General features: G+C 44.4%; 1 protein-coding gene and 1 long non-coding RNA gene across 3 annotated transcripts; both read right to left on the minus strand.

Annotated features, from left to right (window-relative positions):
• Positions 1–2,845: 2,845 nt before the first annotated feature.
• Positions 2,846–10,398, minus strand: si:dkey-16n15.6 (organic solute transporter subunit alpha). 2 transcript variants are annotated; one of them, XM_011493556.4, is made up of 8 exons: positions 10,068–10,398; positions 9,903–9,996; positions 7,659–7,810; positions 7,460–7,533; positions 7,230–7,388; positions 6,433–6,544; positions 5,782–6,034; positions 2,846–3,533 (listed from the first exon to the last, which is right to left on the minus strand). In XM_011493556.4, the coding sequence occupies exons 2-8, from the start codon at positions 9,964–9,966 to the stop codon at positions 3,094–3,096; spliced, it is 1,254 nt and encodes a 417-aa protein (XP_011491858.1). In that variant the 5' UTR covers positions 9,967–9,996; positions 10,068–10,398; the 3' UTR covers positions 2,846–3,093. The 2 variants fall into 2 exon arrangements, with proteins under 2 accessions (XP_011491858.1, XP_078806200.1); XM_078950074.1 differs by having other exon boundaries at positions 9,903–10,136.
• Positions 10,399–18,825: 8,427 nt separating this feature from the next.
• On the minus strand, positions 18,826–20,181 carry LOC144993975 (uncharacterized). The gene is made up of 3 exons (XR_013657312.1): positions 20,042–20,181; positions 19,475–19,524; positions 18,826–18,963 (listed from the first exon to the last, which is right to left on the minus strand). It is a non-coding gene; the product is annotated as an uncharacterized LOC144993975 (long non-coding RNA).
• Between the last annotated feature and the right edge of the window lie 7,657 nt (positions 20,182–27,838).

Here is a 27,838-nt window from a genome sequence, read left to right on the forward strand (position 1 = left end):
GGCAGATCTAGACAGTGGGCTAAAGGTGACAGCTAGGAATGAGAGAGAGACAAGCCCCGGTTCCACTAGTTGCAAACCTCAGCACGGGTCAGAACTGTGCGGTCCAAAAGAACTCATTCCATTTGCAATGCTAGTGACAAACGGCGTGTGGCATCATACAGTCACACACTACTAATGTCAAAGTGACAGCAGGAGGGCGGGGTACAGCCGAGCAACAATCACAAATTCATTAAAACAACTGCTTGAGAAATGTCAGCAGGCATTTTAAAAAATCTCAATATATGACTTGATTGAGTGGATTTCTCAAAACAGAGTGAAGTTAAATGGATGAGCGAGAATTTTTTTTTTTTAAAAAGGAGGTACGTCCAGATGCACTGACTCAAATTGAACACATCCCTTGGAAGAATATGAACCATCAACAACTCAAGATCTTTTCTGGACATCTGCATTTATTTACTTGTTTTACAGCATTGGGATGCTGTCAAGTACAAAGTATGGCTTTTACACTAGATGTTATTCTTATTTTATTTCATTTTTACAAAGTCAGTCAGACTTCATGAACTGCATTCACAGTAACTCTAGAACTTGTATGCAGCACGCTACACGTTAACATATTCACAATAGCTGTAACAATAGCTGTAACCTTATTTCCAACACGTAAAAAATCGTGAGTCTGACACGGCTACTAGTTAGCCGCGTTACAGTATCTACAATTACACCCAGACAAACATTTTGACAGAGTGGCGTTTACCTCTCCAAATCACTCTGACATCAGTAAGCACAACCAGAATTAGTCCATATATAAAGTTCTCTGCATATTAGGGCGCAGTGTCATTTTTTTGAAAAAAAGTTAAGGCTTGTAACCCTTGTGCTATCCTGGGCACGTAAACATTGGGAGTTGGGTCATCTAGACCCACTAGACAGTGCTCTGAACCTTTTTTCTTCAATGATTTGTGATCTTCACTGGTGTCATTGGATTACATGAAATCTTTCCACCTTTATCCACCTTTGTCATGGTAGGGAGAACACGTCAATGGAAGGGTGGGGTCATCTAAGATAGCACAAGGGTTAAGTGTGCTCCATAGTGTGGAAAATACACTATTTTGGGGTCTGCTTGGTGGCGCACTGGATAGCCCACTCTCCTCACAGCAAAAGGTTTTTGTTTAACTTCTGACTGGGACCCTTCAGTGTGGAGTTTGCATGTCCTCCTCGTTTATCTCTTTTGCTATCCTATGGGGTCAAGATGACCATTGACGTGTTCTCCCTACCATGACAAAGGTGGATAAAGGTGCATAGGATAGCACAAGGGTTACACAAGGTTACATTTTGACCAATTGGGGACTCGAATTTGGTACTGTTGTCAGAATGGTTTCTCTTTTAATACACTGAAGTGCCAACGGTCTGAACATTGATCGTGGAGGACAAATTAATAATTTTGGAATTTTATGACACCATGTCTTCCATATATCAGAATAGAGCTGTGAAACAAAAAGCCTGGAGCAAGATTGACCAGATTTCCACCACTTCAACATTTGGCACCAAGACTCTCCATACTGTAGGTGTCAGACATGGGCAAGGAAAGAGAACAAAGAAGAAGAAGCCCCTCCTTGCTTGCCTAGTGTGAACACTACGGTCTACAAGCGCATTCAACAACCATCATCACACGCCTGGTGTGAGTGTAGTTTGAGGTTTATAGTACATGTGCTTATCTTCTGCTGCACTACAGAGTTTAGCTGCTGTTCAGAGATAAAGTTCTTAAACTATACTATTGCATAAACATGAATATAGATTTCTCTTTAATATTAGATCATAAAGCTATTTGGTCATTTTTAACTTCACTACTGAGAAGACAAAAAGGAGGATGGCTCACTGAAACAGACTTATGTCATAACATCAGAACGTATGTGACGAGTTCTTTTTGCAATTTAAATTCAAGTGAAGCAAGAAAATCCTACTGTAAGAATCTATGTTTCAAAGGGAATGTGTATACACTGAGGTCTAAAGAAAAGAAGCTAAGATTCTGTTATAATAAGAGAAATGCTTTTTTTAATCAATTAATTTTAAAATAATTACAACTACGGTCTATAAATAAATTGAATAAAAAAACGGAATAGGTGTTTTTTGTACATGATAAAAGAAGGCCTTGGGTTCATTCTTGGTTTTTCTCTGTAAGAAACAAAACCTCAGATTTAACCCTTGTGCTATCTTAGATGACCCCACCCTTACTTTGACGTGTTCTCCCTACCATGACAAAGGTGGATAAAGGAGGAAAGATTTCATGTAATCCATGGACACCAGTGAAGATCACAAATCATTGAAGAAAAAAGGTTCAGCGCATTGTCTAGAGGGTCTAGATGACCCAACTCCAAATGGTAAAGTGCCTAGGATAGCACAAGGGTTACAGGGCCGATATCACACTATCCATAAGCCTTTTATGTTGAACTATATACATTTATATGATAACGTATGACCTTTGGCTCACAAAAGAACACATTTTTTATGAAATATTAGGTATTTTCACGACTCGATCTCTGAGGCTCCGCCTTTCTGTGGGTGCCGCCCATTTCATGATGTCATCCAAGAGTTTCACCCACAAAAACAAACGAAATCTGAACTTTTGCAAAGACAGATGTGCATATTGTGGATATAAAGGGAAAATGTTTAGCCGATCACAGCTAGCTCCATGGAGAAAGTGTGTGTGTGTGTGTGTTGGTCTGGGGGCTGATCTGGCTGTGCAGTCTCTTCCTGGAAGGGGCGGTTCCTCACTGGTCTACATCACAATGTGAGAACCCGCTTGTTCACTCAAACCAACACTGATACAAACTCACTGCTGAACTTTCCCGACTGTAATCAAATCAAACTTTATTTATAAGGCATTGTTTTTACCTCATCAACACAAAGTGCTTTACAGAGTAAAAACATCTTTCAGACTTGAAAACCAATTGAAAAACAGGCACCTTTCACATTTACAAAAGAAAAAAAATCTCCTTAAACATGAATCCTCACACACCCAGCGTGAAGAAAACAAATAAAATTGATATAGATTTCAGATTGATGCTGAAGTGAAAATGTTCTCAATGTCCTGTCTGCTGGTCAAACCACAGTGACATCCTCAGAGTCATGATAATTTATGTCAGCCCTTACTGTAAAGTGGTTTAAATTTATGCCAGACTGATCTCCAGGTCTTTGCTCTAAAGGTTCCAGTCTGATTGGGTGCTGCCCTTTAGTCTGAGGAAAGTGGAAATCCTCCAGAGGCGCATGCTCTATCCTGCACAGGCTGTCCTCACTGTCGCTGCTGTAACCCCCATTGGTGGCGCTCCCAAATAAGAGTCCAGGCCGAGCTTTCTCTGACGCCAGGCGGGACTCATGTCGAATGCTCTGAGAAGGGTCTGTTTGAACAGCCTTCTCCATCTTCCTGATGTTCAAAGAAGCATCCGTTTCCTTCTCCTCACTTGGCTCCACCTTGCGGAAAGTGTGGCGGGCATACAGCCCAATGCAGAACATCTCCACAATCACGCTGTAGTGGTAGATCACTAAGGTTAGAAAGAGAGCACAAGACAGGTTTGAAAGGCATGAGTTGCAGCTGTTCAAGGTTCTATCCAACATATGTCTATAGATCAGGGGTGTCAAACTCCAGGCCTCGAGGGCCGACCTCCTGCTGGTTTTTCAGAAATCCTGCCTCATCTGCTGCTGATTACCTGGATCAGGTGTGTTTAGTTAATACGCATCAATGGCAGGCTGGTTAGAAAACATGCAGGACAGCCCTTGAGGGTTTGACACCTGTGCTCTAGATGAATTAGGTTGCATACAGACTACTCAGGTAGAAGTAAAAAGTAGTCTACTTTAAGGTCAGAGGGAGTCACTATGAACTGAGAGTAAACCGGTGAGAAAACTACACCAGCTTTCTTAAGGCCTGTTCACACCGGTACGAATTTTGCCTGCGATTTTCGCCGACGTTTAACGCCTCGTGACTAAACAAAGGGCACCAATGAGAGTGTGCACACCGACGCGAAAAAACGCCACGCGTCAAAAAAAACAAAACGCTTTGGGTTCGTTTTTTTTTTTTCGACGCGTCGCGTCGAAATTTATTCGACCAATGAGAATGCCGCTTTTGCACACGTGTCTGGAGCTTCTGAAGTTACAGTAAAACACAACTTGGGGGCGCTCAAACACAAAACTGCCTTGCTGAGCACACATACCAGCGAAGAAGATAGACGTCAAGTAGCGTCTACACTGCCGCAAAGAAATAATGACGGACATTCTAAAATATCCCTGAACTAATATAACTATGTATATTTCAAGCAGCAATTGGAGCAACTGGTGCTTGAAATATTCACGTTTTCTTTGTATTATTCTGACAAGCGCGTAAATACTTGCTCTCTTCTTCTGAGGGGAAAAGCGACTTTAAGAAGCGTAAAGTTGCGCAGCGCCACCTTGTGTACAGGAGTATTTCTGTTTACATTAAGCGCCATCTAATGTCAGGGAATGAAATTGCATGTTCGCTCGGCTCATCGTCAGCGAAAATCGCCTGGGTGTGAACACAAAAAACGTGGCGAAAAATGCTGGCGAATAACGCCTGGCGAATATTCGTCCCGGTGTGTACGGGCCTTTAGGCTTTTGTCTGGTGAGGGTTGCTGTTTCACACATTCCAGGTAACTTTCAAAGGCATGAGTTCAAATGGGTGACCATCGGTCTCCTTTTCCTGACTGTTGTGTCGGCATCTGTGGGACACCCCACTTCCTGTCTTTCTGATTCTTGTTGGTTTCTGAGAAACTATTATTTTTGTCTTCCTTCCAGACTGGAACACTCCCCGTATTCCTTGTTCAACTAAATACGTGGGATGACCTTTTTACTCACTGGCCAGTCCTGAAGGGGTTTCTGGGACGTTTTTGTATTTTAGCTACCATCATGCCTCTGGGCATCTGTATTTGGGTCATCATCCCACATAATAATAACATTTCTCCATAAAAATAAGTATACCAGTCCTTCTTCTTGTTTGGCAAACCTGCTACTTCTCATTTGACACCCAAAAAAAAACTCTGAATGTGCAAGTATTGCTGTTTGTCATCCATAGAGGTTAATATTCTGAGTAAGGATGTGACCCATTGTATTGATCTCATCAACAATAAAGTTTTTTATTGTGAATTATTTTTAATAATTATATGATCTTGACAAAATATTGCCTGTATGTATAAGTTAAAAAATACAACAAAAATACAGCGTTACCTCGTTTATCTCGGGGAATACATGAATCCATGAATAACCCACACTGGGTGAAATGGGCAAAGTAGGATTAGAGATGTTTTACGGCAGTAAAAGCCTTCACAACAAACTTTAGACTTTTCTCAGACAGACATGAATATTTTCTTACTCTTCTCTCTTTTTTAAACTCTCAAAGTTCAAACCTTCATAAAAAAATAAGTCTAGGATTATAGAATGAAAACTAAGATCCGATCTCAATATTTATATCGCCTAACTGTCGAGCTGCATGTGCAGTGTCTCTGTACACAAGACACTGCATGACAAGATCAACGCCCATTCAGGACACAGAACACAATGTGCTGTTAAAAAAAAGCAAATCAAAACAGCGAAACCGCGAAAGGTGAGTCACGATGTAGCGAGGTAACTCTATAATGTGGTCTTGCTCTGTTTTCCTCACTACTGCTTCACAAAATCCAAAGAACATCTACAACACGATGAAGCTCACACTGCCTTTTCTTATTGATCTAAACACAATGAGCGCCAGTTTGATCTGGACCGGATTAATCTCCATCAACTTACTTTGGGACCTGGTCAGGACAGAGAATGGTGGAGTGCAGGGAATGACCTCCAAAGCGCCTAAGGTCTCTAGGATGCCGCTCTGCAGCCCACACAACACCAACACAACGATGATGCAGATGAACTTGGCTCTCAGTCCATAGCCATGCAGAGCACTCTTGGTGGCTTTGTAAAACAGAAGGTGCCCATAGAAGGACACAAAGGTTGATACACAGATAATGGCATTCACATACAGGTTTGGATTGACCGAATCCACCTAGAAAAGAATAAAGAACAGTTCAGCAAGTCCTGCTTTCAACCTAATCAGCGTTGCTGTGGGCAGTTAACAGTTTCAGATAGGTTCACTTGAACCACATCACATCTAAGATTTTGGGTGTCCATGTCCCTGTGGTGCTGGATCTGGTCCTTGCCTTCATGTTCCCCGCCTCCTTATCCTTATCCTGATTTAAACCTTACTATTCAGAGGCCCCTGTCTCTCACTGTTGCCCTCTTCCTGGGCAGAAGGGATTGGCCCCTGCCTTGCTGCCTGCTGGACCCCCCTGAACCAAAACTCAACATCATCAAGGGGATCATTGCATATCCCCCCACATCCCCCTGAAATGTGCCTGTTCCCCCATGATGGATAACAAGTTTGTAAGGATGAGGCACACTCACATCTCCATAATCGTATTGCTCATCTGTCCACAATACCAAGGTGATGAAGAACAGGAAGCTGCGGACCACCGAGAGCTGCAGCACAGCAACCATCATCCATCCACGACTGCTTCTGCACACAGGAGACAAGAGGTAAGAGGCAGGGCTGCACGCAACAATGCAGTATCAACAACAGAAACACAAACAGTCTGTTTGAGTCAGGTAAATAGCTAAAGAAGGATAAACATGAAACTTTAGATGAACGGCATGTTACTTTTTAATTACCACATTATTCCACTTAACGGAAAAAAACAATTAATATAATAGGGAAGAACCGTTGGTAACATGAAGTATATGTGTGATTCAATTCACGTTTAGCAGCAGAAACACTTTTCTGTCACTACATCCAACTGGCATTGCTAATCAATCAGGTTAAAGTCTCGTTTTTTCGAATTTCTGATGAATTTTGATCTATTAAATTTTGCACAGTGAAAAATATGCCATGCCTTTGTGACACGTTGGTGGTACATTTAAGCATTAAATCTTTCTTCAATGTCTTTCTTACTCAATGGTCTGTTTCATGTTGACACAATATCGCTGCACTTTAGGTTTGATTTAGCCAGATTTCTTTTAAAGATTCATGACTTAGAGCTTTAAACAACACACTCCTCAAAAGATAGTCAGCAATAAACAACCACTTTTGCTCAGAGTTCACAAGACAGTTAAGATCCCTGGATCAAAGCATTTTGATTTACTGAACATATGGACAGAAATGTGGAATAGATAAATGATGAAACAACTTGTAGGACTTGGAGTACCTGTTAATGGCCACCATTGGAAGACAGCAGCAGCAGCAGCAGCAGGGGAAGGGATCTGGAGATACTTTCTTTCCAGACAGAGCAGCCAGCATAAAGGCCTTTCCTCCAAAAAAGTCTGTAATGAGTCCCATGAATTTCAGCAGAGTGATGGAGTGATACCTGCACAGGAACACCAGTTTAGGCAGTGGAGAACCAGCAAACTGTGCATGTTTGTGCTGTCTCTGACTCACAATGATGCAATAAAATTGCAGAGTGAAGAGGAGCGTGGAACGTACAGGGATATGAGGGACGTCAAGGCAAAGGCCTGCAACAACAATGAAAAATATGGTGTGTCCATCTTGGAGCCAATGAATTGAGAAAAACCTAATTTTGATGGTTTAGTTGTCAGAGAAAGGTGCTCCTATAAGAGAGTGGAAGGACTGGTTTTACCGGGTACATTCCTAAGATCCAGAGATAAAGGCGTTTTCGTCGAGAGGAGACCACATGGCGCAAGATGAAGCCCACCTCCTCCAGGAACACCCCCAGTAAGATGAGAGAGAGACCAGCCGGGATGAGGAAGAGCCACAGCTCATCTCTGATGGCTGAGAAAAACAGCACACTGTGTCAGGTTTGTCGCTGTTTCTGCAATTTGTAAATGCCAAAGTAACCAGACAAGCTGTGAGTGCATTTTGATTTATTCACAAAACTTATTCACTGTTTTTTTAAACCACTAACAGTTTTTAGCAGCAGTTGTTCAGACCTTACTTTTCTGTTTTTTGTAATTATAAAATGGTTTATAAAATATCCTTGAGTACAAAAGAAAACAGATTGTGGCTATGTGCTTGACTATAGGTGTCCATAAGAAGCAGCGAAATCAATTGAAATCCATGAGAGACATTATATGGGCCGCCGGCGCTACCTGCCCCTGCAGTCCCTTTTCTACTCGCCCTCACTGGCTGAGCGGTTGCTACCCGCCCCTCACTCTCACCTTCTGCCTATGCCACTCTGGTCAGAGCTGCATGTCAAAAAAAGGGGAGCTTTTCAAAAAAGGGAGCTTTTACATTGGTTTTATTGCCATGGCAACCATTTTATGCTTGGGTTGCTTGGGGGTGCAGGTCTATGTCATTTTTAGAAGACTCCGTAAAAGTCCATTTTTGAAATTCATTGACAACAGAGGTTTTTTGCTACATTCCTATTATAATTATATTGGATGTTCGATCATTTCTGTCAGAAGTCAGAACCAGGTCTCCCCCTCTGGTCACCGGCGGGAGCAGTCTCCAGAGTACTGAAAGCACTTCAACTCCCAGCACACCCAGCGTGCAATTCCTGGATGCCACACACCTGACTTTAATTCACTCAATCAATCACAGCATACTTGAGCACTGCACTGAGCCACACTCAGTGCAAAGTATTGTTTGTGACACACTTTGGACCTGTTCTCTGTGAAAATGATAATTAAAAAACCCAAAACAACACAATGTGTGAAGATTTCTGTGAGAAGTGCTTTCTTGACACTACAAAACATACATCACATGAAGAAAATAAACGCAAGGCAAAAATGTAAAATGCTGCTCTGAACTCACAACCTTCAGATGCAAACACCAGCAACTTAGTCACTACATTACCTTGTCATCATAAATTCATAAAGCCACTCCGTTTATGAACAACGTTAATAGTGTTTCTCCTTATTAGGCGAAACCAATTTGAAACGATCCTAAGCCACAGAACATGTTTTTGCCAGGAACCATGGCAAAGTAACTGACATTGATTCAGATACAGGGGAAACAACAGAACTGGTCGAGAAACTTTGTTTGGTATTCATATGCATTTATAGGGAATGGCGTGCCAAACAGTTCAGACACTAGTGACATCTGAACCGTGGTTTGACTGATGCATTTGGCGCTTCATACGTCATCAACCACGTGATATGCGCTAGTTGACACATACCCCGAAACGTTGTGCCAAACCACTCTGCTTCACGAAGGTGAAACGAGCGCCGGGGTCTCTGTGTAAAACGGGCCGACTACCCCCTCCCTCTTCTGATGATCTCATGCCTGTTATTGACCCTGATTTAGCTTTGTGGACTTTTAGCTGAGCTAATAAATCTGCTGCATCCATTTGGATCCAGTCGTCTGCATGTTCTTGTGACAATTTCACTAGGCTTGAGCCGGGGACTCGTGTAATACATTTTCACAATATTTCAGTGAAAAATATTTGAGTGACAGAGGAACCCCACTTTTGTGATTTCAACACGTTAACACTGTTAACAATCTACAAACTTAAAGCCAACATTTTTTTTCTCAAGTAGCTTCCCTATAATGGTCAAGGAGTTAAGAGGCAAAAGATAAAAATCCCCTGGAAGAGTTTAAATTCGTAGCTGGTATGGTAAAGGGTCAAAACTTTGGTTGTCATTGTAGACTTAAACTGGCGCTGTGTGAAATTTTATGAAGATGTGAACGGCGCCAAACTCAAGACTTTTGGCAAAGTCATGTGGCCATCCCATATTCATTTAAAAACTACTTGGTATGTTTTTGAGCGTGTGGCAGGGGTAAAATTTTCACTCAAAGATGCATTTAGAAAGAAGAATAGTGAAAACAGTCTGGTTCCTCAGTCCAGGTCTGCTGCCGGACATTAAAACCAGCCTTCAAAGATGTCCCTTCAACTGTTTCTATTCCCTGAGAGATCTTTACTTACCACGGAAAATCTGTGATGACAAAGGGATCTCAGGCCCAATCCAGCTGCAGTTGCCTCTTCCCATTCCTCATGCAGAGCACTGCTGCACTCCACTCTGTCAAAACATCTTTATTTATCACACCTAGCTGCTGCTATTTGGTCAAGGTAGAGTGACTCCAATCTAACCTCTGATTTCTTTGATGCAGGATGAGAATATGTGGGGTCGCTTCTGCAGACCGTCTCCTTTGTTTCCGTGTTGACCTGGGTGTTAATGATTAGACAGGAACAGGTGGGATCCAAGTCCATCTGCCATAAGTTTTCAGCTTTGCATGATCCACCGGTGTGAGAATACACGTGCATGCACCAACAAGCTTCTTAATATATATTCCCTTTTTTGGTTTGTGACTAGAGTTAAATGTCGACGCCTCCAAAAACTGACCTGCAAAACTCTCCCAAACCTCTGGAAGCACTTCCAGATCGAGGCTAACAGGATTCAGCTCCTCCTCTGCCTGTGTCAGTCTTATCTAGCCCCTCCCCCTGTCTTAGTCTAGAACCGTGCTTCTCAAATAGTGGGGCGCGCCCACGCGATGCCAGGGGGGGCACACAGTAGTAGCAGTTTAAGGCACAGGTGCGCAAATGTAACGGGGGGCGGTGGTGACAGCGGCTCAGTGCTTGGAAAAAAAACTGAGCCACTCATGGTTTCCTATTATCTGTTATATGACAGAGTTAGTAACAGCCTGAAACTGTGAACTCCCGTCCCTGCAGCTGCTCCTGTCTCCTGTCACACGCGTGTGTGAGAATGAAAGGGGAGGGGTAGAGGGCTCAGGCTGCCAGGTGGAACGGGGCACTCGGAGTGCTAGATTGTGCAACACCTGGATCAACATGTGCCTTTAGATTCATCAGCTCGTGATAATAATGTCATTCTTTATGAACTATTGTAGACATTTTGATGACGTGTCTTTGTTTTCCATAAATGTATTCTTTGTCTGCCTGTCGTTTAGTTGGTTTCAGTATTTGACAAACAGACAGCAGGTAATGCAGTAAAACATCTCCACTTTATGAGATCATAATTAAACAATCATCATTTAGAAAAAAAATCAGCACAACCTATTTCTTCAGACTAAAAACGTTAAATATATTGGTGCTGCTGTGTTAATGTTTCAGATCAATTTACATTTAATTTTATTTATTAATTGAATTATTTTTCTCAGCATCAAATGGTTCAATTGGTCAAAATGTTTCTAGTTTAAATAATGAATGACAGATTTTTTTTATTTCAGGCACTTTAAGCTTCTTTTCTGTTTTAGACTAGAACAGGGTTTCTGTGGCAAAATAAAGATAATATTTGTTGAAAGTGGATTTATTTTGATTTTTTCTTTTGTTATTGTTAAAATATAAAATTTTAGGTATACTTAGACAATTTTTATAGATACCAACCTAATATTTTGTCACAGCGGCGAGTGTGTGGGGGTGGGGGAGCGCAAAACATTTGATTTTTCCTACGGGGGGCCTGGCAAAAAATAATTGAGAAGCACGGGTCTAGGCTGTTGGGTTGCTGGTTTACCTGCAGCCTTCGGGCCGTCCTGTCTTGTGTCTGCTCTGGATGCCTGTTCAATCCTGTTTCTGGATTTCTCTGTCTGCCAGATCTGTGTTTATTCCTGGTCAGGCAAGCTTTGCCATTTCTGTGAAATTGCTTTCGAATAAATATGATGAGAAGATGTTTCATTTTTTTAAACATTTTTTCCCCACATTTAGTAAAACAAATTTCAGCTGGGGTTTGCATGTTCTCCTTGTGCATGTGTGGGTTTTCTCTGGGTGCCCTGGTTGCCTCCCACAGTCCAAAAACATGCTTCAGAAGTTCATCGGTATCTCTAATATGCCCGTAGGTGTGCATGTGAGGGCGTGTGGGTGTTTTGGCTGTATGGCCCTGCAACAGACTGCTGACCTGTTCAGGGCATACCTTGCTTTCACCCTTCCATATCTGGGTTGGCTCCAGAACCCCATGATCCGGAAAGGTAGATAAAGTGTGTCCTGAAGGTAGATGGATTTCATTTACCACGGCATAAACTTCCACTCCGATCATCTTTTGAGCTATTGTCAAAGTTTTCTAGGTGGTCTTTTAATTATGATGATGATGTTTGTTTTGAGTCAAAATCAAAAAAACCTGTGTGGTTTTCTAGCACATAGTTTCTGCAGAGCGGCAGTAGTTCATTTGGAAATTCACCTCAGAGTTGTGGGCAGGGCTGTTGGTGTCAATCATCCCTTTGTTTACTCTCTCCTGTTAGCTTACAGTCCCTCACACCCCCAACCTAGCATTAGCGGAGCAACAAAAAGGACGAGCAATATCGGAGCTATCGCATCCATGCGTCGCTTTGCAAGTTTTAAAGTCAGTGTACAGGCTTTTTTCTACAAAATGGCTAGCTATTAAATGAGCATCAAAAGTTAAACTAGTTAAACTGACAAAAAAAATCCGGCCCACGAAATAATATTTAGTTCCCACAAAATAATTAATTTGTTCTAACGAAATAATAATTCATAATAAGTCATTAACAATGCATTAGGGGATATGTTTGATGCATGGTGGGATGCGTACGAAACACGTAGCCTTTGGATGTAAATTCATTGCCAACAAGTATGTTAATAAAAGACAAGTTCCCTCAGCAAGTCCAAATATTAATTTTCCTGTGCGACCCTGAAGTAAAACACCCCATACAGCAGCGGCTGTCAGTCTGCCGGCCAGCCAGCTACCGGGATGCCGGCATAACAAGCAAACGAGCTTGTTCGCGGCGGGGCATTGCTCGCTCCGCGGACAGCCGGAGCTAGTTTGCCTGTCATGCCACCATCCGGGTAGCTGGCTGGCCGACAGACGGAGAACCGCTGCGGTATGGGGAAGCAGCACGCTTGGGCATCCTAAATCTTATGATATTTTTCGATAATTCTTGTTTTGATTTTTCCCGTCTTGAACGAATGTGGGTCACAGAGACACGTAAGTAGCGGCTGAAGGAAAGAAATCGTCCGTTTCTCAGTTCTTTCCATCCATGCGTGTTCGATAGTCGAGAGTGGTAAAACAAACAAGGATTCAACCGGTTCAAAAACACACTGAGTTTATTTCCCTGACAATAGTTCTAAAGCACAGATTAAAACATTAATGCAGATATCTGGATTCTCAAGTAAAGATCTACTGACGCACAAGTTACATGCGAATTATTCGTAGATTTACCCAAGAACAATGAAAAAGTTTGAAAACAGTCTTTTTAAGATGTGTTTGAATCTCCGCCTTCCGGAAAGATCATGGCCGCTGGTCCTCCGCCCCGGAACACTCTGATTCGTCAGCCGGTATCCCTCGTGCTTCCACCGGCCAATAGCTGAAGGTTGCAAAGTCCAGATCCGCTCCGCCTTTCCAGGGGTAGGGGCCATTCACCGGCGCACACAATCCATGATCAAAAAGAGTCCTCCTCTGGTCCAAAGTAAATCATACCAGCCAAACGAATACTCCATCGCCGGCACGAGATCAGAGGTCAGCTTCATCCTCCACATGAGAACACGAACCTGAACACTTTCCCAAGGATAAGGTGTTCAACCCAGATAGTAGAAATGTAGTCCCTGACATATTTATCGCGTCTCTGGAAACTCCTAGATTTTGCACAAAGAAGTCCTAGTTGCTGCTGCAACTACAAAGCACAAGTGAAGGTCACTGGAAAATAAGTCCTGATGAGTTCAAAATGAGTTCACTTCACACTAAAGATAAAGCTATAACATAATGAAGAATAAGATATTAAAACATACATTTTCTACATTTCCCTCTCTTGATCACACAAAGTGTGATCACCTAAAAGACTTAACACTACAACACTCAAAAACAACAAAACATTACAAACCTAACCTAACCTGACAGCTGTGGTCTAAAGCCCGCACAATCTGGAACACAAAATATTTCAAAGGAGTTAGGCGTCCATGCATGAACGTGCGAGCGAAACCTGTCTGGAGCATCAGTTAAACATTCAGTGTATAGTCTGACAGGAAAAGTCTCGCGACGGTTCCGTGCTCCTGCGACAACCACCCCTAAGGATGCCCATGCTCACAAGATCGACCTAACCCCTTGGCACAATGTCATTAATAAAAGTTACACAGTACAAAAACTAAAGTAGTAAATAAGGTAAATAAAACAAATTCAAAGTCTAATTCAGTGTAATTCAAATTCAAATAGTAAAAAAGCATAACCGTAAAAAAGTTAACAGTTCCTGTAAAGCAAAAGAACACCTGGAATTAAGGGGGAGGAATGCGAGACATGTTAAGGCAGAACAAAATCACACAAACTGAGTTGACAGCTGGGGTGGGGGAAAAGGATCACTGACAGGCAACATGGCATATTGCCCCTGCTCACGATCCTTGTCGCCCACCGCTTTCTCTATGAGGCGTGTCAGAAGTGACCTAATGCAGGGAATGCAGCAACAACCACACAGAGTGAGAATAGCTGTAAAGACGGCAACTGCAACAAGAATAGAGGAGATCAAATTTTTCCAGGGACCAAACACTTTCATCCAGTCATCCCACATGGATGTGTCAACACCTGAATGGTCCTTCATTTTCTTATTTAATGTGCGCATACCGTCAATAGCCACTGTCAACTTACCACCAGCTTGCGTATTATTGGGAATAAAAGTACAACACTGATCACCAAAAATACCACAAACACCAGATTTCTCCGCCAATAACATATCTAATGCAATTCTGTTTTGGAATGCCATGAGGGAGGTGGCCTTCAATTGTTCATGCACAGCTTCAAAACCTGCAACAGTGTAATTGCCTAACTTCTGAACATTGTAATGGATGTAGTTAATTCTGTCAACGTTTTTATTAGGGGTAATCCATAAGAGAATACTCTCAAACCCAGAAGCCACCTGATTCACTAATTTATACTCATCTGGAACGCCTCTAGGGACACCAAGAGAGTCAATGTATGTCGGATCATTCTGGCCCATCCAGCCCGTGTCACGCTTGGACCATCTCCAGGTAGGCTGGTGGGTCAGCGGGGGTGCGACACCTGTCAAAGCTGTGGGTTGAATAAAAACGGGTAAGATCAAAGTGACCAATGCACACCGTCCGGCGGCATTCAGGGGTAATCTGTCAAATATTTGATTTGTGCCACACCATATCCAAATATCCGCTCGTGAGAGTGGCTGGAAATGAGTCAGAACTTGTGTGTCATTACACCAATTGTCAGTAACATTACCTATAAATCGACTACCATTTCCATTACGTAACACGAAACATGAGAAATTTTGAGGGGCCACACGTCGGTCAAAAACAGGCTTACTTTTATCACTGGGGGCCAGAGGATAAAAGCGATCCAGTTTCCGACAGTCCGGGCTAAAAGGAATTGTGCTAGTCATTAAGTCAGCGACACATTCTGCTGGAACTGCTGCGGGAACCACACGTAACAAAGGACGGGGTCCCATACACACAACACAGTCTCCCTTTATTACATTTGCTGCTTGTTCGACCATCAGCAACCAGTTGTTGGCTTCCCCGCTGATACCTGTCACAATCTGGAACCAATTATCTGTGGAAGGAGTTCCTTCTATGATTTTTACCTGTTTGACTGGACTGAAGCCTAATCCTGTCCGTAAGAGAGTGGTGGTGGTAGCATTAAAGTCTGGACAAAACATAATCTGCCAACACGGATCTTTTCCATTTGCCCATGCACAAATGAGCAATCGTGAGCAAAAAGTGATGTAACCCTGTGTAGAAACAGGGAAAGGCTGACCAGTGGTGTTAACACGGAAAGTGAAAAACGAATCTGAAACAGTAAAATTAGAAATTATTCTGGACCACTCACGAGCTCGGGGTGTCCACCCATAGGAACCTTTCTTCCAAGATGATTCTGCTGTGGATCTAAATATTGATCCCCATCCTCCATCCCCCAACAATCCCCGAATGTACCAGTGATAGCCTCGCCACTTACTTGCTGTTCCCCAGTGGTTATGTCTGAAACTGTCCCTTGGTGCTATAATTAACACATCTAGTGTCTGATTGGGATTGTAGCAAAAATACGGGAACCCTAAAGGGGGCGGAAGAGGGCCACACATGAGTTGTTCAGCTTCCCTGGTATACGTCCAGGCATCATAAAATGTACTTCGCCTTGTTCTGTTACGTCCTGTAGCAGTCTGCCTATGGGATTGAGTCAGGTTATATTTAGTACGATTAGCTCGAATCTCAGGTAAATCAAGGAAGAAGATCCATAAAAGAAATAGGAAAAATATAACAAAACTGATAACTCCCCATGTCCATTTCCCTCTCTTGGCCTGAGGAAGGCCCAGGCCAGTAGTAGAAGGAAACATCGCAAAGGCAGACAGGGGCAAAACACAAAATACAAAACTAGACAAAATTATAGAAAAAATAAGTTGAATCCCAAAATCGAAATTGAATGTAAAAATCCTAATCTAAAGCAAAAATAGAAATTGAAGTAAAAACATAAATCGAAGTAAAAATATAAAATGAAGTAAAAATATAAAATGAAGTAAACACAAAAAACAACAAACAGTCCTGTGCACCGTCAAGGTCAATCAGACGTCCTGTCCACTGTCCTGTGAATAGCAAGGTCGCAACATCGAGTAATGATACCACTTATTGTCTCTGCCTTGCAGCTGCACAGCAGACGTCGTTCGAGCCGTGACACGATAAGGACCCGTCCACCTGGGTTCTGACCACTTCCTTTTGAACGCTTTCAGGTACACGTGAGTCCAGTCAGCCAGGTTATCACCTGGTGGTTCAGCTGGAGGCTCGTCCTTATCCTTAACCTGCGCAGAAAAAGTGGAGGCAAAAGCATGCAACAACTTCCAATAGGTAACCAAGGACCTATTGGGTGAGTGGGCGTCGTCTAAGGGTCTAATAGTCGACGAAGGACCTGGCATTAATCTACCGGTCAAAAGTTCGAACGGAGAGAAACCTGTTCTGCGATTTATGGATTGTCTGACGGCTAACAAAGCTAGAGGAAGAGCAGTAACCCAATCTATATTAGTTGAGGTGCATATTTTTGCCAATTTTTCTTTGAGCGTGCGATTCATGCGTTCCACAGAGCCCTGTGAAGAAGGATGCTAAACACAACCAAACTTATGTTGCAATCCAAGAGAGGCTTCAACTTGCTGGAGGTGCTTACCGTTAAAATGAGTCCCATTATCAGATCTGATTTTAGCAGGAAAACCATGTGTGGGTATGTAGTGATTTACCAGTGCTTTGATCACTGAGATGGAGTCCTCTCTTTTGCAAGGATAAGCTTCAGGCCACCCTGAAAAAGAATCAACAACAACAAGCAAATATCGCTTACCTTGCACGGGGTTGATCATGTCAGTGTAGTCAATCACAACCTCGGCTCCTGGCCAGGGGGCAGAGTCAAAACTCCCTGGCATAGGTTTGAGGGTGGGCCTAACATTATAGGACTGACACACTGTACAGTTGTGCACATAATCATGACAGACATCACGCAACCTGGGGTGCCACCACATGAGCAGCTTTGTCATCATGATAGATGGTCCCAGATGCGCTGGACCATGGCTTTCCTTGAGGATGCGTTGAAGAAGAGGTCCGTCTGGTACCACAGGCTGACCATATGGACCCACCCACAAGCCATCTGATGATCTCACGGCACCCTTTTGAAGCCAGTATGATTTCTGCTCTGGCGAGGTTGTGGATTGCAGGGTCACCAGGTCATCATGTGTGGGGCTGTCCAACAGCTCAGGTGGTGTGTAAACACTCACCATTTGATGTGTGGGGGTGTACCCTGCTGCTGCCTTAGCAGCCGCGTCAGCAGCGTTATTTCCTCGTGTTGTCAGGGTGTTACCTTTACTGTGACCTGGAACTTTGACCACAGCCACTCTGGAAGGCAGTTGCAGTGCAAGCTCCAGGCGCTGCATCAGGTCCTTATGAGCGATAGGCTCCCCTCTAGCTGTAAGAAAACAGTTCCTCTTCCATGCAGCAAGATCTAACAATGCAGCCGACACTGCATAAGCAGAGTCAGAGTAGACTGTTACCTGTTCTCCAGGTGCAGCTTCAAGGGCCAAGCACAGAGCCAAGACCTCTGCTGCTTGGGCCGATGGTTTAACTGTCAAAATTTGTGATGTTAGGGTGATGAACTCACCTTTAGAGCACTCCACCACAGCAGCCGCTGCCTGCAGAGTTCCAGATGTTGAGCGAAAACAGCAACCATCTGTAAAGAGAATTCTTCCTTCTGGAAGAGGCTTCATTTCCAGATCTGGCCTGGTTCGCAGTTCTTTCGCCACAGCTACAGAGCAAGAATGAGGATCCATAGAAATTCCCTCTGACATATTAATGCCAGTGTGTTGGTACTAGATGTTCGGAGCTGTCAGAGTTTTCAGCAGCCTCGTCTGTCTTAAAGACGATAGCGTGAAAGATGATGACGCAACATATGATGTGACTGAGTGCTCCGTCAAAATTATCAACGGATGTGACATCACGATGTGTGCTGTTTTGAGAATCACTTTCGCCAAACCTGCAGCATAACGAGTACATAGTGGCGAACGGGCTTCAACGGCATCCAGGGAGATGCTACAATACATTAGCACATCCCGTCTGCCCTGATTTTTCTGGAAAAGAACAGCATTAACAACTGTGGGCGTCATTGTAGCATCGAGAAAAAATGGCTGAGTATAATCTGGGGCTGCGAGAGCAGCAGCGCATGCCATGTCTTGCACTAATGTTACAAAAATCTCATCAGTCACTGGGGTCCAGTCCAGCACAGCCGCGAGGTTAGTTGCACCCTTTTCTTTAATCATTGACCTCAAGGGGGCAGTGCGCTCCACAAAACAAGGAAGAAAATGTCTGCTGTAACCACAAAGACCCAAAAATGCCAACATTTCTCTTACTGTCTCTGGACGTTTATGCTGCAAAATAGACATTCTATGTTCTGTGGACATCGATGATCCTGTGCTGGAAACAGTTCTGCCTAAAAATGTGACTTCCCTTCTGCAACATTGCAGTTTCTTCTGAGAGACTTTGAAACCCAAATCATACAGCTTCAGGAGAAGATCTTTTGTTGCCTGAAGACAGGTTTCCGCAGTTGGAGCTGCGAGCAGAAGATCATCAACATACATCAACAAAACACATCCCTCTGGAAGCACAGTATCCTGCAAAAGAGACTTCAAACATTGATTGAAAATGCCAGGAGAATTTTTAAATCCTTGTGGCAAGCGTGTGTACTGCAAGCGGACACCTTTATACTGAAATGCGAAGAGGTGTCTGCTGTTCTCATGTAATGGAATGCAAAAGAAGGCGTTTGCTAAATCAATAGCAGTGAACCACACACATTGTGGGGTTAAAGTTGAAAGCATGCGATGTGGATCAGGCACAGGAAGGACTGGAGTGATGGTTACATCATTAACAGCCCTTAAATCATGTGCCATTCGATAAGTTTTACCATCTGCTTTTAAAACCGGTCTCAAAGGAGTACACCACGAAGAATGCGAATGCTCAATGACACCTGAGTTCCACAACCCAGTCAGAGTTTCCTCCATCCCTGCATCTGCTTCCTGCACCCATCGGTACTGCGGTCTGAACACCTGTGCTCCTGCAGTTACTTGAATCTCCACCGGAGGGACGGCAGAGCATGAACCAACATCAAATGGACCTGTGGACCATAAAGAGGCAGGCAGTGTTTTTAACATCACCTCTGCATCTTCATGGTCTGTCATCTCTCTTCCATGATGTCTGGCGATGCACACATGCTCCAGGACTGCGGAGTTCGTCGTTAAAGGCAAAGTTATCCTGTACATTTTTGTAGAGGGAGAAAATTGGACACCTGGAAGAGCACAGTTTTGCCAATCTGTGTTGTTAACTCCCCTTTTTGTCATAGGCCCGAGTTGCCGAGCCTCATGACCAGGGGATAATGCTAATGAAATGTGCGGTACCGCTGTGTTTGACATCCGATACCATTGCATTTGTGAATGTGTTAATGCACAATGAGCTGCTACACCCTCAGGGCCGATATATATATCAGTGGAGTTCAAATGCCACGTGTGGCCTTCTACCTGATGAAATGCTTCCTGATATAGTTGATCATCCTCTCTGTCATAATATAGTGTGCAGTGCAGGTCATCCAGAGGCGGAAAATAGGGCTTCAAAGACAGAATCCATGGCTTCCATACCTGGAATTCGTGGAATACACCTGGCGTGTCAGAAGACTCGGGATCGAGCAGGGCCCAGTAGATGTCTGCCGTGGGGGTTGGCTGTGGTTGAGGCTGCAACAACCACTGTCCGTCATACTCTGTGGCATGGCACCCAGCCAGAACATGTCCATTTGGGAAGGCGATCTGTATCCCATCTGCAGAACATAGGATGCTGGCTCCTGTTTTGACAAGAATGTCCCGTCCCAACAGATTCACAGGCGTTTGTGGTGAATGCACAAATGAATGTTCCACCGTCTGACCAGCCAGTTGAAATGTCAGTGGAATAGTTCTTTGCAGGTTTTGGGGTTTCCCAGAGAAGCCAACAAGGTTCATATTTTCATTTGTCAGAGCAGATGGAGGCAACTGACAATTTATAGAGGAACAGGTGGCACCAGTGTCTATCAGTCCCATCATGGGAGTACCTCTGAGCTTGAAAGGGACCATGGCTCCTGCATCACCAAATGGTTCCTGGCCTCCTGGGCACCCCTAGTGGTATTGTCCAACTTGCCACCCCTGTGGTTCTTTCCACGGTGGAGGAGGGGCTTGGAGCGGTCGTGGGTGCTGTCCAGGTCGCCCTCGGCCCCTAGACTGTGCATGTTGCTGTTGGGTACCTCGTTGTGAGCAGTTCTGTACCCAATGATCTGGAGCGCTACAGATGAAGCATCCATCTCCAGCTGCTGCTGGGGGGGGTCTCCTGGGTGGTCCACGTCCTCCAAAATATGCAGCCCTTCTCCTGCCCCGGCCTCTGAATGCCTGAGCCTGCCACATCATTGCTGCTGGCTCTGAGGGGATTAAACTCATCATGTTATCCTCCTTTTTAACACCTTTTTTATCCTGAGTGGATTCTTTTCTGGCCTGTGCAAGTTGAAGTTTCAGTAATTGTGTCCTCAGTTGCTCAACCTCTCCCTCTGCTTTGCCCTTTTTCTCCAAGTATAATTTGCAATGATAATCCAAATGTCTTTTAAATCTAGGTTCATCACCAGACATCAAGTCTGGGTCTGCTTTTAATAAATCCTGCAGATCCTGCGGCAATCCTGCCAGGATCGCTGTTCTAAACATGACCGTTTCAGAAGGTGACAGGCTGGGATCTCTGCCTGTGCTGTCTGTCCATTTCTGGACACACTCAGAATAATGTGTGTTGGCTTCCTTACCAGTGTAGGGGAAGCTGGATGGTGCTGCAATCTGTGGATCTGGAAAAAGTTCTCTGATTGCAAAAAACTGGAACTTGAACGTCCACTAAAAGAGTGGAGTCCGGGTGGTCCTGCACACCTGCACGCTGTTCAATAGACTGGATCTCAGTGACTGTGGCCGTTACACCTAGTATCTGTCTTAAATCACCCATACAGGGAACATGGCCTTGCATAACTGTGCATAATTGCTGGAGGAAATTGCGACTTCCATTTGACACACGTGGTAAACGTTCAGCCAGTGTTGAAACATCCTTAAGTGGGAGTGGCTGATAAATAGGCACACCAGCTCCTGTTGCTATCATAGGAAACATATGTTTTGCGTCCCTGTGCTGTTTAGTTCCACTTCTTAAAGTCATACTGTGTTTCACTCGTCTTACCTTATCCAAATCCTGATTTGAGGTGAGGAGACGTGGTTGGTGTGGAGGTGATTCGTCGTCATCGTTCTCCTCCTTTTCCTCCTCATATTTGTCAACATCCTGTTCTGGAAAAATTAATCTGTGATATTTTTTGAACTCACCTGGTAATGTATACTGACCTGCCAAACTCTCCACAGCCTTCTCCTTACGTGTAGTCATGTCCTCATAGCAGCGGACGAATTGTTTGCCTTTGGGGTCAGTGACCCTTGAGGCAGCTCCTCTAAGTGCAGCTGGAGAGCCGTGAAGGGAAGGATAAACATCTGTGCTTTCATCTGCACTTACCCGGGGAGCAGAGGGGGGTTCTGCTTGTAGATTTATGAGGTCTTGGAATGGGTCTGCTCTTTCTTCACCCATCCTGGTTCGTCTTTCCCGCAACATGGAAACTATGTGGTGCTTTTCTTGGGGGGTCAATTCCTCCTCCAGGTCGCAAGCGATTTCTCCACATATTTTCAACATTGGATACATTTCCTGTGAATTGTAAGGGGGGGGGAAAGGTACAGGGGAGGAATCTGTCCCTACTGGAAGGGAGGGGTAAAGTCCTGGAAGAGGGAGCTTGGGGGAAGACGGTGTCACACTACGTTTATGGCTTTCTTGTTCTGTTTTTATTGTGGCCATCGCTGTTGCAGCCAGGGTCAGTTGATGCAATGTGCGCCTAGTCTCGTCAGCTTCCTTTTGCTTCTGCTTAGCTTCTCTTTTTTCTTTCCGTGATTGTTTTTGCACCTTCTCATCCAAGTCCTGAACCTGTTTTACTATAACATCCTCTTTCTGCCTTAATTGTTGACTAAATGCCATCCAACTTCGAGTCCGTTTCAAATCCATCTGAGCCCATACCTTACGCAATTTCTCTTTCTCCTTATCCTTCTGTTTCTTCTCTATTCCAGCCAACACCTGTCTTTCCAAAATCTCATACATTTCCATCCATTCATTAGCAGTTAAGTCTTTGTCGTCATAGTCAAGTCGTTTGTTTTTGTCTTTGTCATTGAAGTTGTCTGGATAAAATGCACCATTTTCCTTAATTCCTATATCAAATTCACCATTCATGATTATTTTGAATCCTTCTTTGGTTTCTCTCCGTTTATAAAAAATAATTTGTAGAGGCCGAAGCCTCCTTGGTGTTTCCGAAAATCCTAGACGCGCAAAATTAGTTCCTATAATAACTCTGTTTTTTGTAAGGGATTTTTTAACAGGTTGTACAGACGCAAACCTTAGTCAATTTACTGCTCTCCAAATATCACAAGCTCCCAATTTGCCAACGTTCAATGTGTGTACAGGCCGAACAGACGAAAAACCTGCATAATTTATAAATGTCCAATTTTTCAAAATTTTACTGCCGCCCAAAGTGTATAATTTGCCACCGGTCAATCCGCTGTTCTAGGGAGGGTGAACCCAAAACGTATTTATTCGGGTGCGCTATGCTGCCCACACACCCCACTTCCCCTTGATTTGAGTTATTCAATACGCAGAAATTCATAAAAGGCTTCTGCTTACCGTACTCTATGAGGCCTCAAGGGAAGTCAAGCCCGTGGGGGAGTGCGTCACCCGCTTTCGGCCGAAAGTCTCAGTATTCTTGTAATAAGCCACTATGTTGTGGTCCAACCGGTCTGGTCTGCGTTCATATCCACCCCCGACTTCACGTATCGAGGTCACCAAAATTGAAGGAAAGAAATCGTCCGTTTCTCAGTTCTTTCCATCCATGCGTGTTCGATAGTCGAGAGTGGTAAAACAAACAAGGATTCAACCGGTTCAAAAACACACTGAGTTTATTTCCCTGACAATAGTTCTAAAGCACAGATTAAAACATTAATGCAGATATCTGGATTCTAAAGTAAAGATCTACTGACGCACAAGTTACATGCGAATTATTCGTAGATTTACCCAAGAACAATGAAAAAGTTTGAAAACAGTCTTTTTAAGATGTGTTTGAATCTCCGCCTTCCGGAAAGATCATGGCCGCTGGTCCTCCGCCCCGGAACACTCTGATTCGTCAGCCGGTATCCCTCGTGCTTCCACCGGCCAATAGCTGAAGGTTGCAAAGTCCAGATCCGCTCCGCCTTTCCAGGGGTAGGGGCCATTCACCGGCGCACACAATCCATGATCAAAAGGAGTCCTCCTCTGGTCCAAAGTAAATCATACCAGCCAAACGAATACTCCATCGCCGGGTCCAGAGAAAGCCACCATGGAACAGTACTTCAGGAAGCCCTTTCTCTAGGACACATTCGCCCCTCATCTTCTCCTGCCAGTGCTGGGTTCTTTTTTGTGGAAAAAAAGACAAATTTCTCAGACCCTGCATTGATTATCGAGAACTTAACCAGATCACTGTTAAAGATAAATAGTCACTACCACTCATCAGTTCTGTTTTTGACTCCATTCAGGAAGCTCGCATTTTTTCAAAACTAGACCAGTGGAACGCCTACCACCTCGTGCATATGAAGGAAGGAGATGAGTGGAAAACCGCCTTTAACACCCCAGTGGGTCACTATGAATATCTAGTGATGCCTTTTGGCTAAACCAACGCCCCCGCGATTTTCCAACGTCTCGTTAATGACGTTCTTAGAGATTTCATCAATCGGTTTGTCTTCGTCTATCTAGATGATATCTTGATCTACTCCAAAGACCCTGCTCTGCACCAAAATCACGTACGATTAGTTCTCCAGAGACTATCGGAAAACCAACTGTTTGTTAAGGCGGAGAAATGCCAGTTACACACTTCCAGCATGCCTTTCCTTGGTTACATTTTCGAGGCTGGAAGCATACGCCCAGATCCAGCCAAGATCAAAGCAGTTTCCCAATAGGAACCTCTCACATCTAAAAAAAACAGTTTCTTCAATTTTTACCGTCGCTTTCTTAGAAATTACAGTTCCATCGCTTCTCCCCTCACTTAACTCACTTCCAGGCTTTCCAGTGGAACCCCTCAGCCCAGACAGCCTTCGATACGCTTAAAAGGTTAATTATTTCTGCTCCCATTCTTATCCAGCCTGATGTCTCCAGACAATTCGTCGTCGAAGTCGACGCTTCTGACTCAGGAGTTGGGGCAGTCCTGTCAGCGAGAAGAGTCTTCTGGCAAACTCAAGCCACATGCTTTTTCCCCCCAAGAAACTGTCACCAGCTGAACGCAACTATGATGTGGGAAACCGAGAACTATTCGCCATTAAGCTGGCTCTAGAAGAGTGGCGTCATTGGCTAGAGGGAGCTGCTCAACCTTTCATAGTCTGGACAGATCACAAAAACCTTTCATACCTTCGCTCCGCTAAGAAACTCAATTCTCGTCAAGCCTGTTGGTGCCTGTTTTTTGACCGGTTCAGATTCTCCATCACTTACAGACCTAGCAGCTGCAACGTCAAGCCGGACGCTCTTTCCCGGAAATACTGTGCTTCAGAGGATCCCGACTCCACCAACAACATACTCCCAAAAGCCTGCATATTCGGCAATCTCACATGGGACATTGAATCCAGAGTCATCCAAGCACAAGGTGAGGAGCCTGATCATCCCACTCCTCCTAACGGCACTCTCAATGTCCCCTCATCTCTACGGTCTGACGTCATCACCTGGGCCCACGCATCCCGTATCGCCTGTCACGGAGGGGTCTCCGAATTCTCAACCTTTAACGTAGACGCTTCTTCTGGCCCTCCATTAACAAGGACGTTAGAGAGTATGTAGCCGCCTGCTTCACCTGTTCCCGTTCTAAGTCCTCTAACTCTCCTCCCTCAGGACTTCTCCATCCTCTGTCTATGCCTAGCAGGCCTTGTTCCCACATTGCTGTGGACTTTGTTACCGGCCTTCCCATTTCTCAGGGCAACTCCGTTATATTCACCTTCATCGACCGGTTTTCCAAGTTTGCTCACTTCATCCCTCTCCCTCAGCTACCTACCGCCACTGAGACCGCTGACCTACTAGTTAAACACGTCTTCCGTCATCATGGCATTCCTGCAGACATTGTGACCGACCACAATTTATATCTCAGGTTTGGAAATCCTTCTGTTCGGCCCTAGGAGCCACTGTCAGCCTCACGTCTGGGTCTCACCCCCAATCCAACGGACAAGCGGAAAGGGCCAATCAAGAGCTGGAAGCCTCCCTCCATTGCCTTGCCGCCCAAAACACCACTGACTAGTCCAAGTACTTGGTTTGGATTGAATACGCACACAATTCACATCCCTCCTCTGCCACAGGTGTCTCCCCCTTTGAAGCCTCCCTCGGGTACCCACCACCTCTGTTTCCTCCCCATGAACTACATTTGGCAGTGCCCTCTGTGCAAGACCATCTTCAGCGCTATCAGCGCATTTGTCATCAGACCCAAGCTGCTCTCCTCCGCACCAAGGAGAGCAACTGCTGCACTGCCAATCGCCACAGGGTGGTGGGACCCACATACCAGCCGGGTCAGAGGGTTTGGCTGTCCTCCAAAAACAACCCCATCTAGGCCACGTCCCACAAGCTGGATCCCCGTTTCATTGGGCCCTACACCATTGACAAAATCATCAAGCCCATCTGTGTCCCGTTTTCACCTCCCGGCTGCCCTCAAGGTATACCCATCATTTCATATCTCTCAAATCAAGCCTGTTTTTGACAGCAGTTTGTGCCCGCCTTTCGCTTCCCCTCCACACGCCCGACTCATCGATGGCGCTCCGGCGTACACTGTCAGCCGCATCTTGGACATCCGGCGCTGGGGTCATGGCCATCAGTTAATGGTCAATTGGGAGGGTTATGGTACTGAGGAACGCTCCTGGGTCTCCCGTTCCCTCATTCTGGACCCCACCCTCATATCTGACTTCTACCGTGCTCACCCGGATCGTCGTCCTGGGGCACCTGGAGGTGGTCTTTAAGGGGGGGGGGGGGGTACTGTCATGGTGCCTCTGTCAGTCCTCCTCCCCCGCCCTCTCTGCTCTGCTCCTGACTCCACCAGCTTTGACCAATTCAACTCATCAACCCTGCTGTTCAAAAGGAGACCCAGCTCCAGTATTCAACGCCAGTTCGTCACCCCTTATGGTGACTATGCCTGGTCTAGCCTGTTTATGTCGCTTGTTCTCACCTTGCCTCGAACCTAATATTATATTCCCTGTCTCAGGATTCACAACCAAGAAGGTCACCAGTGTGGAAGTCGCCTACAACTCACCTGTTGTCCTGGAAGACGCAGGATCCCATCAGCCGCGTTACTACCTCCAGCCATGTCACGAGCCTCTCTCCTGTCCGGATCACCAACATGCCAAAAGTTCTGTTCTCCTTGTTAAGATTAGATACTACTTACCAAACCGCTTACCTGTTTGATCATTCTGGGTTTCAGCAACTGGGTCTGTCTCGCCCACTATGACAGATATAACCCTTGTGCTATCTTAGATGACCCCCACCTTACATTTATGTGTTCTCCCTACCATGACAAAGGTGGATAAGGGTGGAAAGATTTCATGTAATCCATGGACACCAGTGAGGATCACCCCGATAATTGTGGCAGAAAAAGCAGGAAGTTGCAGCTGTTTTTTTTTTCTAAAAGATGAAATAAAAGTTAAGTTAGAAAGTTTAAAAACTGTTTGATGTGTCTTCGTTGTGGTTTCAAGACGTTTAACAAGGACGACTGAGACGCTGTCCCTTTAAGCAAATGCATCATGGGAGATGTAGTGTGAAAACTGCCGCAAAAGGGCAGATAGACTAGCGTCTCTGAGCTTCATTGTTTTGTTCACTTGTTCCACGGTCTGATACCGTATTCTGTGGAAAGCTACACCACTAAAGACGAGCTTTGGCTGGTATTTTTGTTAGAACTGAGCGACTTTTTGAGCTAAATTGGAACAAGGAAGTTAAAACTTTAACCACTTCTGATTGGTCAGACTGATAACATGTGATCAAGCCTGCAAGAATGATTGGCGGAGACAGTTAAAGGGGCGGGACTTTGCCGCAAATGGCTTTAGTTGCAGCTAAATCGCGGTACCATCATTCTTATCAAAATGTCTTTAATAGAATCAAATAGAACTCGTGAGCGTTTGTACAAATTAAAAAAAATTACTCATGAAAAAAATTCTATTTTCTCTCAATATTTCAACATTTATTGATTAAAATAAAACAATAGTTCAGATACAAATCTTAAAAAGTGTTACTTCCTGCTGGACGGAGTCGGAGCTCGGACGTTTTTTTTCTGCTGCAGACATTTTAAACACGTTGGTCTCTACACTGACATACATAAATAC

The sequence above is a fragment of the Oryzias latipes genome, chromosome 7, assembly GCF_053564925.1.
Source record: "Oryzias latipes strain Hd-rR chromosome 7, Olatipes_Hd-rR_3.1".
Classification (NCBI taxonomy): Eukaryota; Metazoa; Chordata; class Actinopteri; order Beloniformes; family Adrianichthyidae; genus Oryzias; species Oryzias latipes.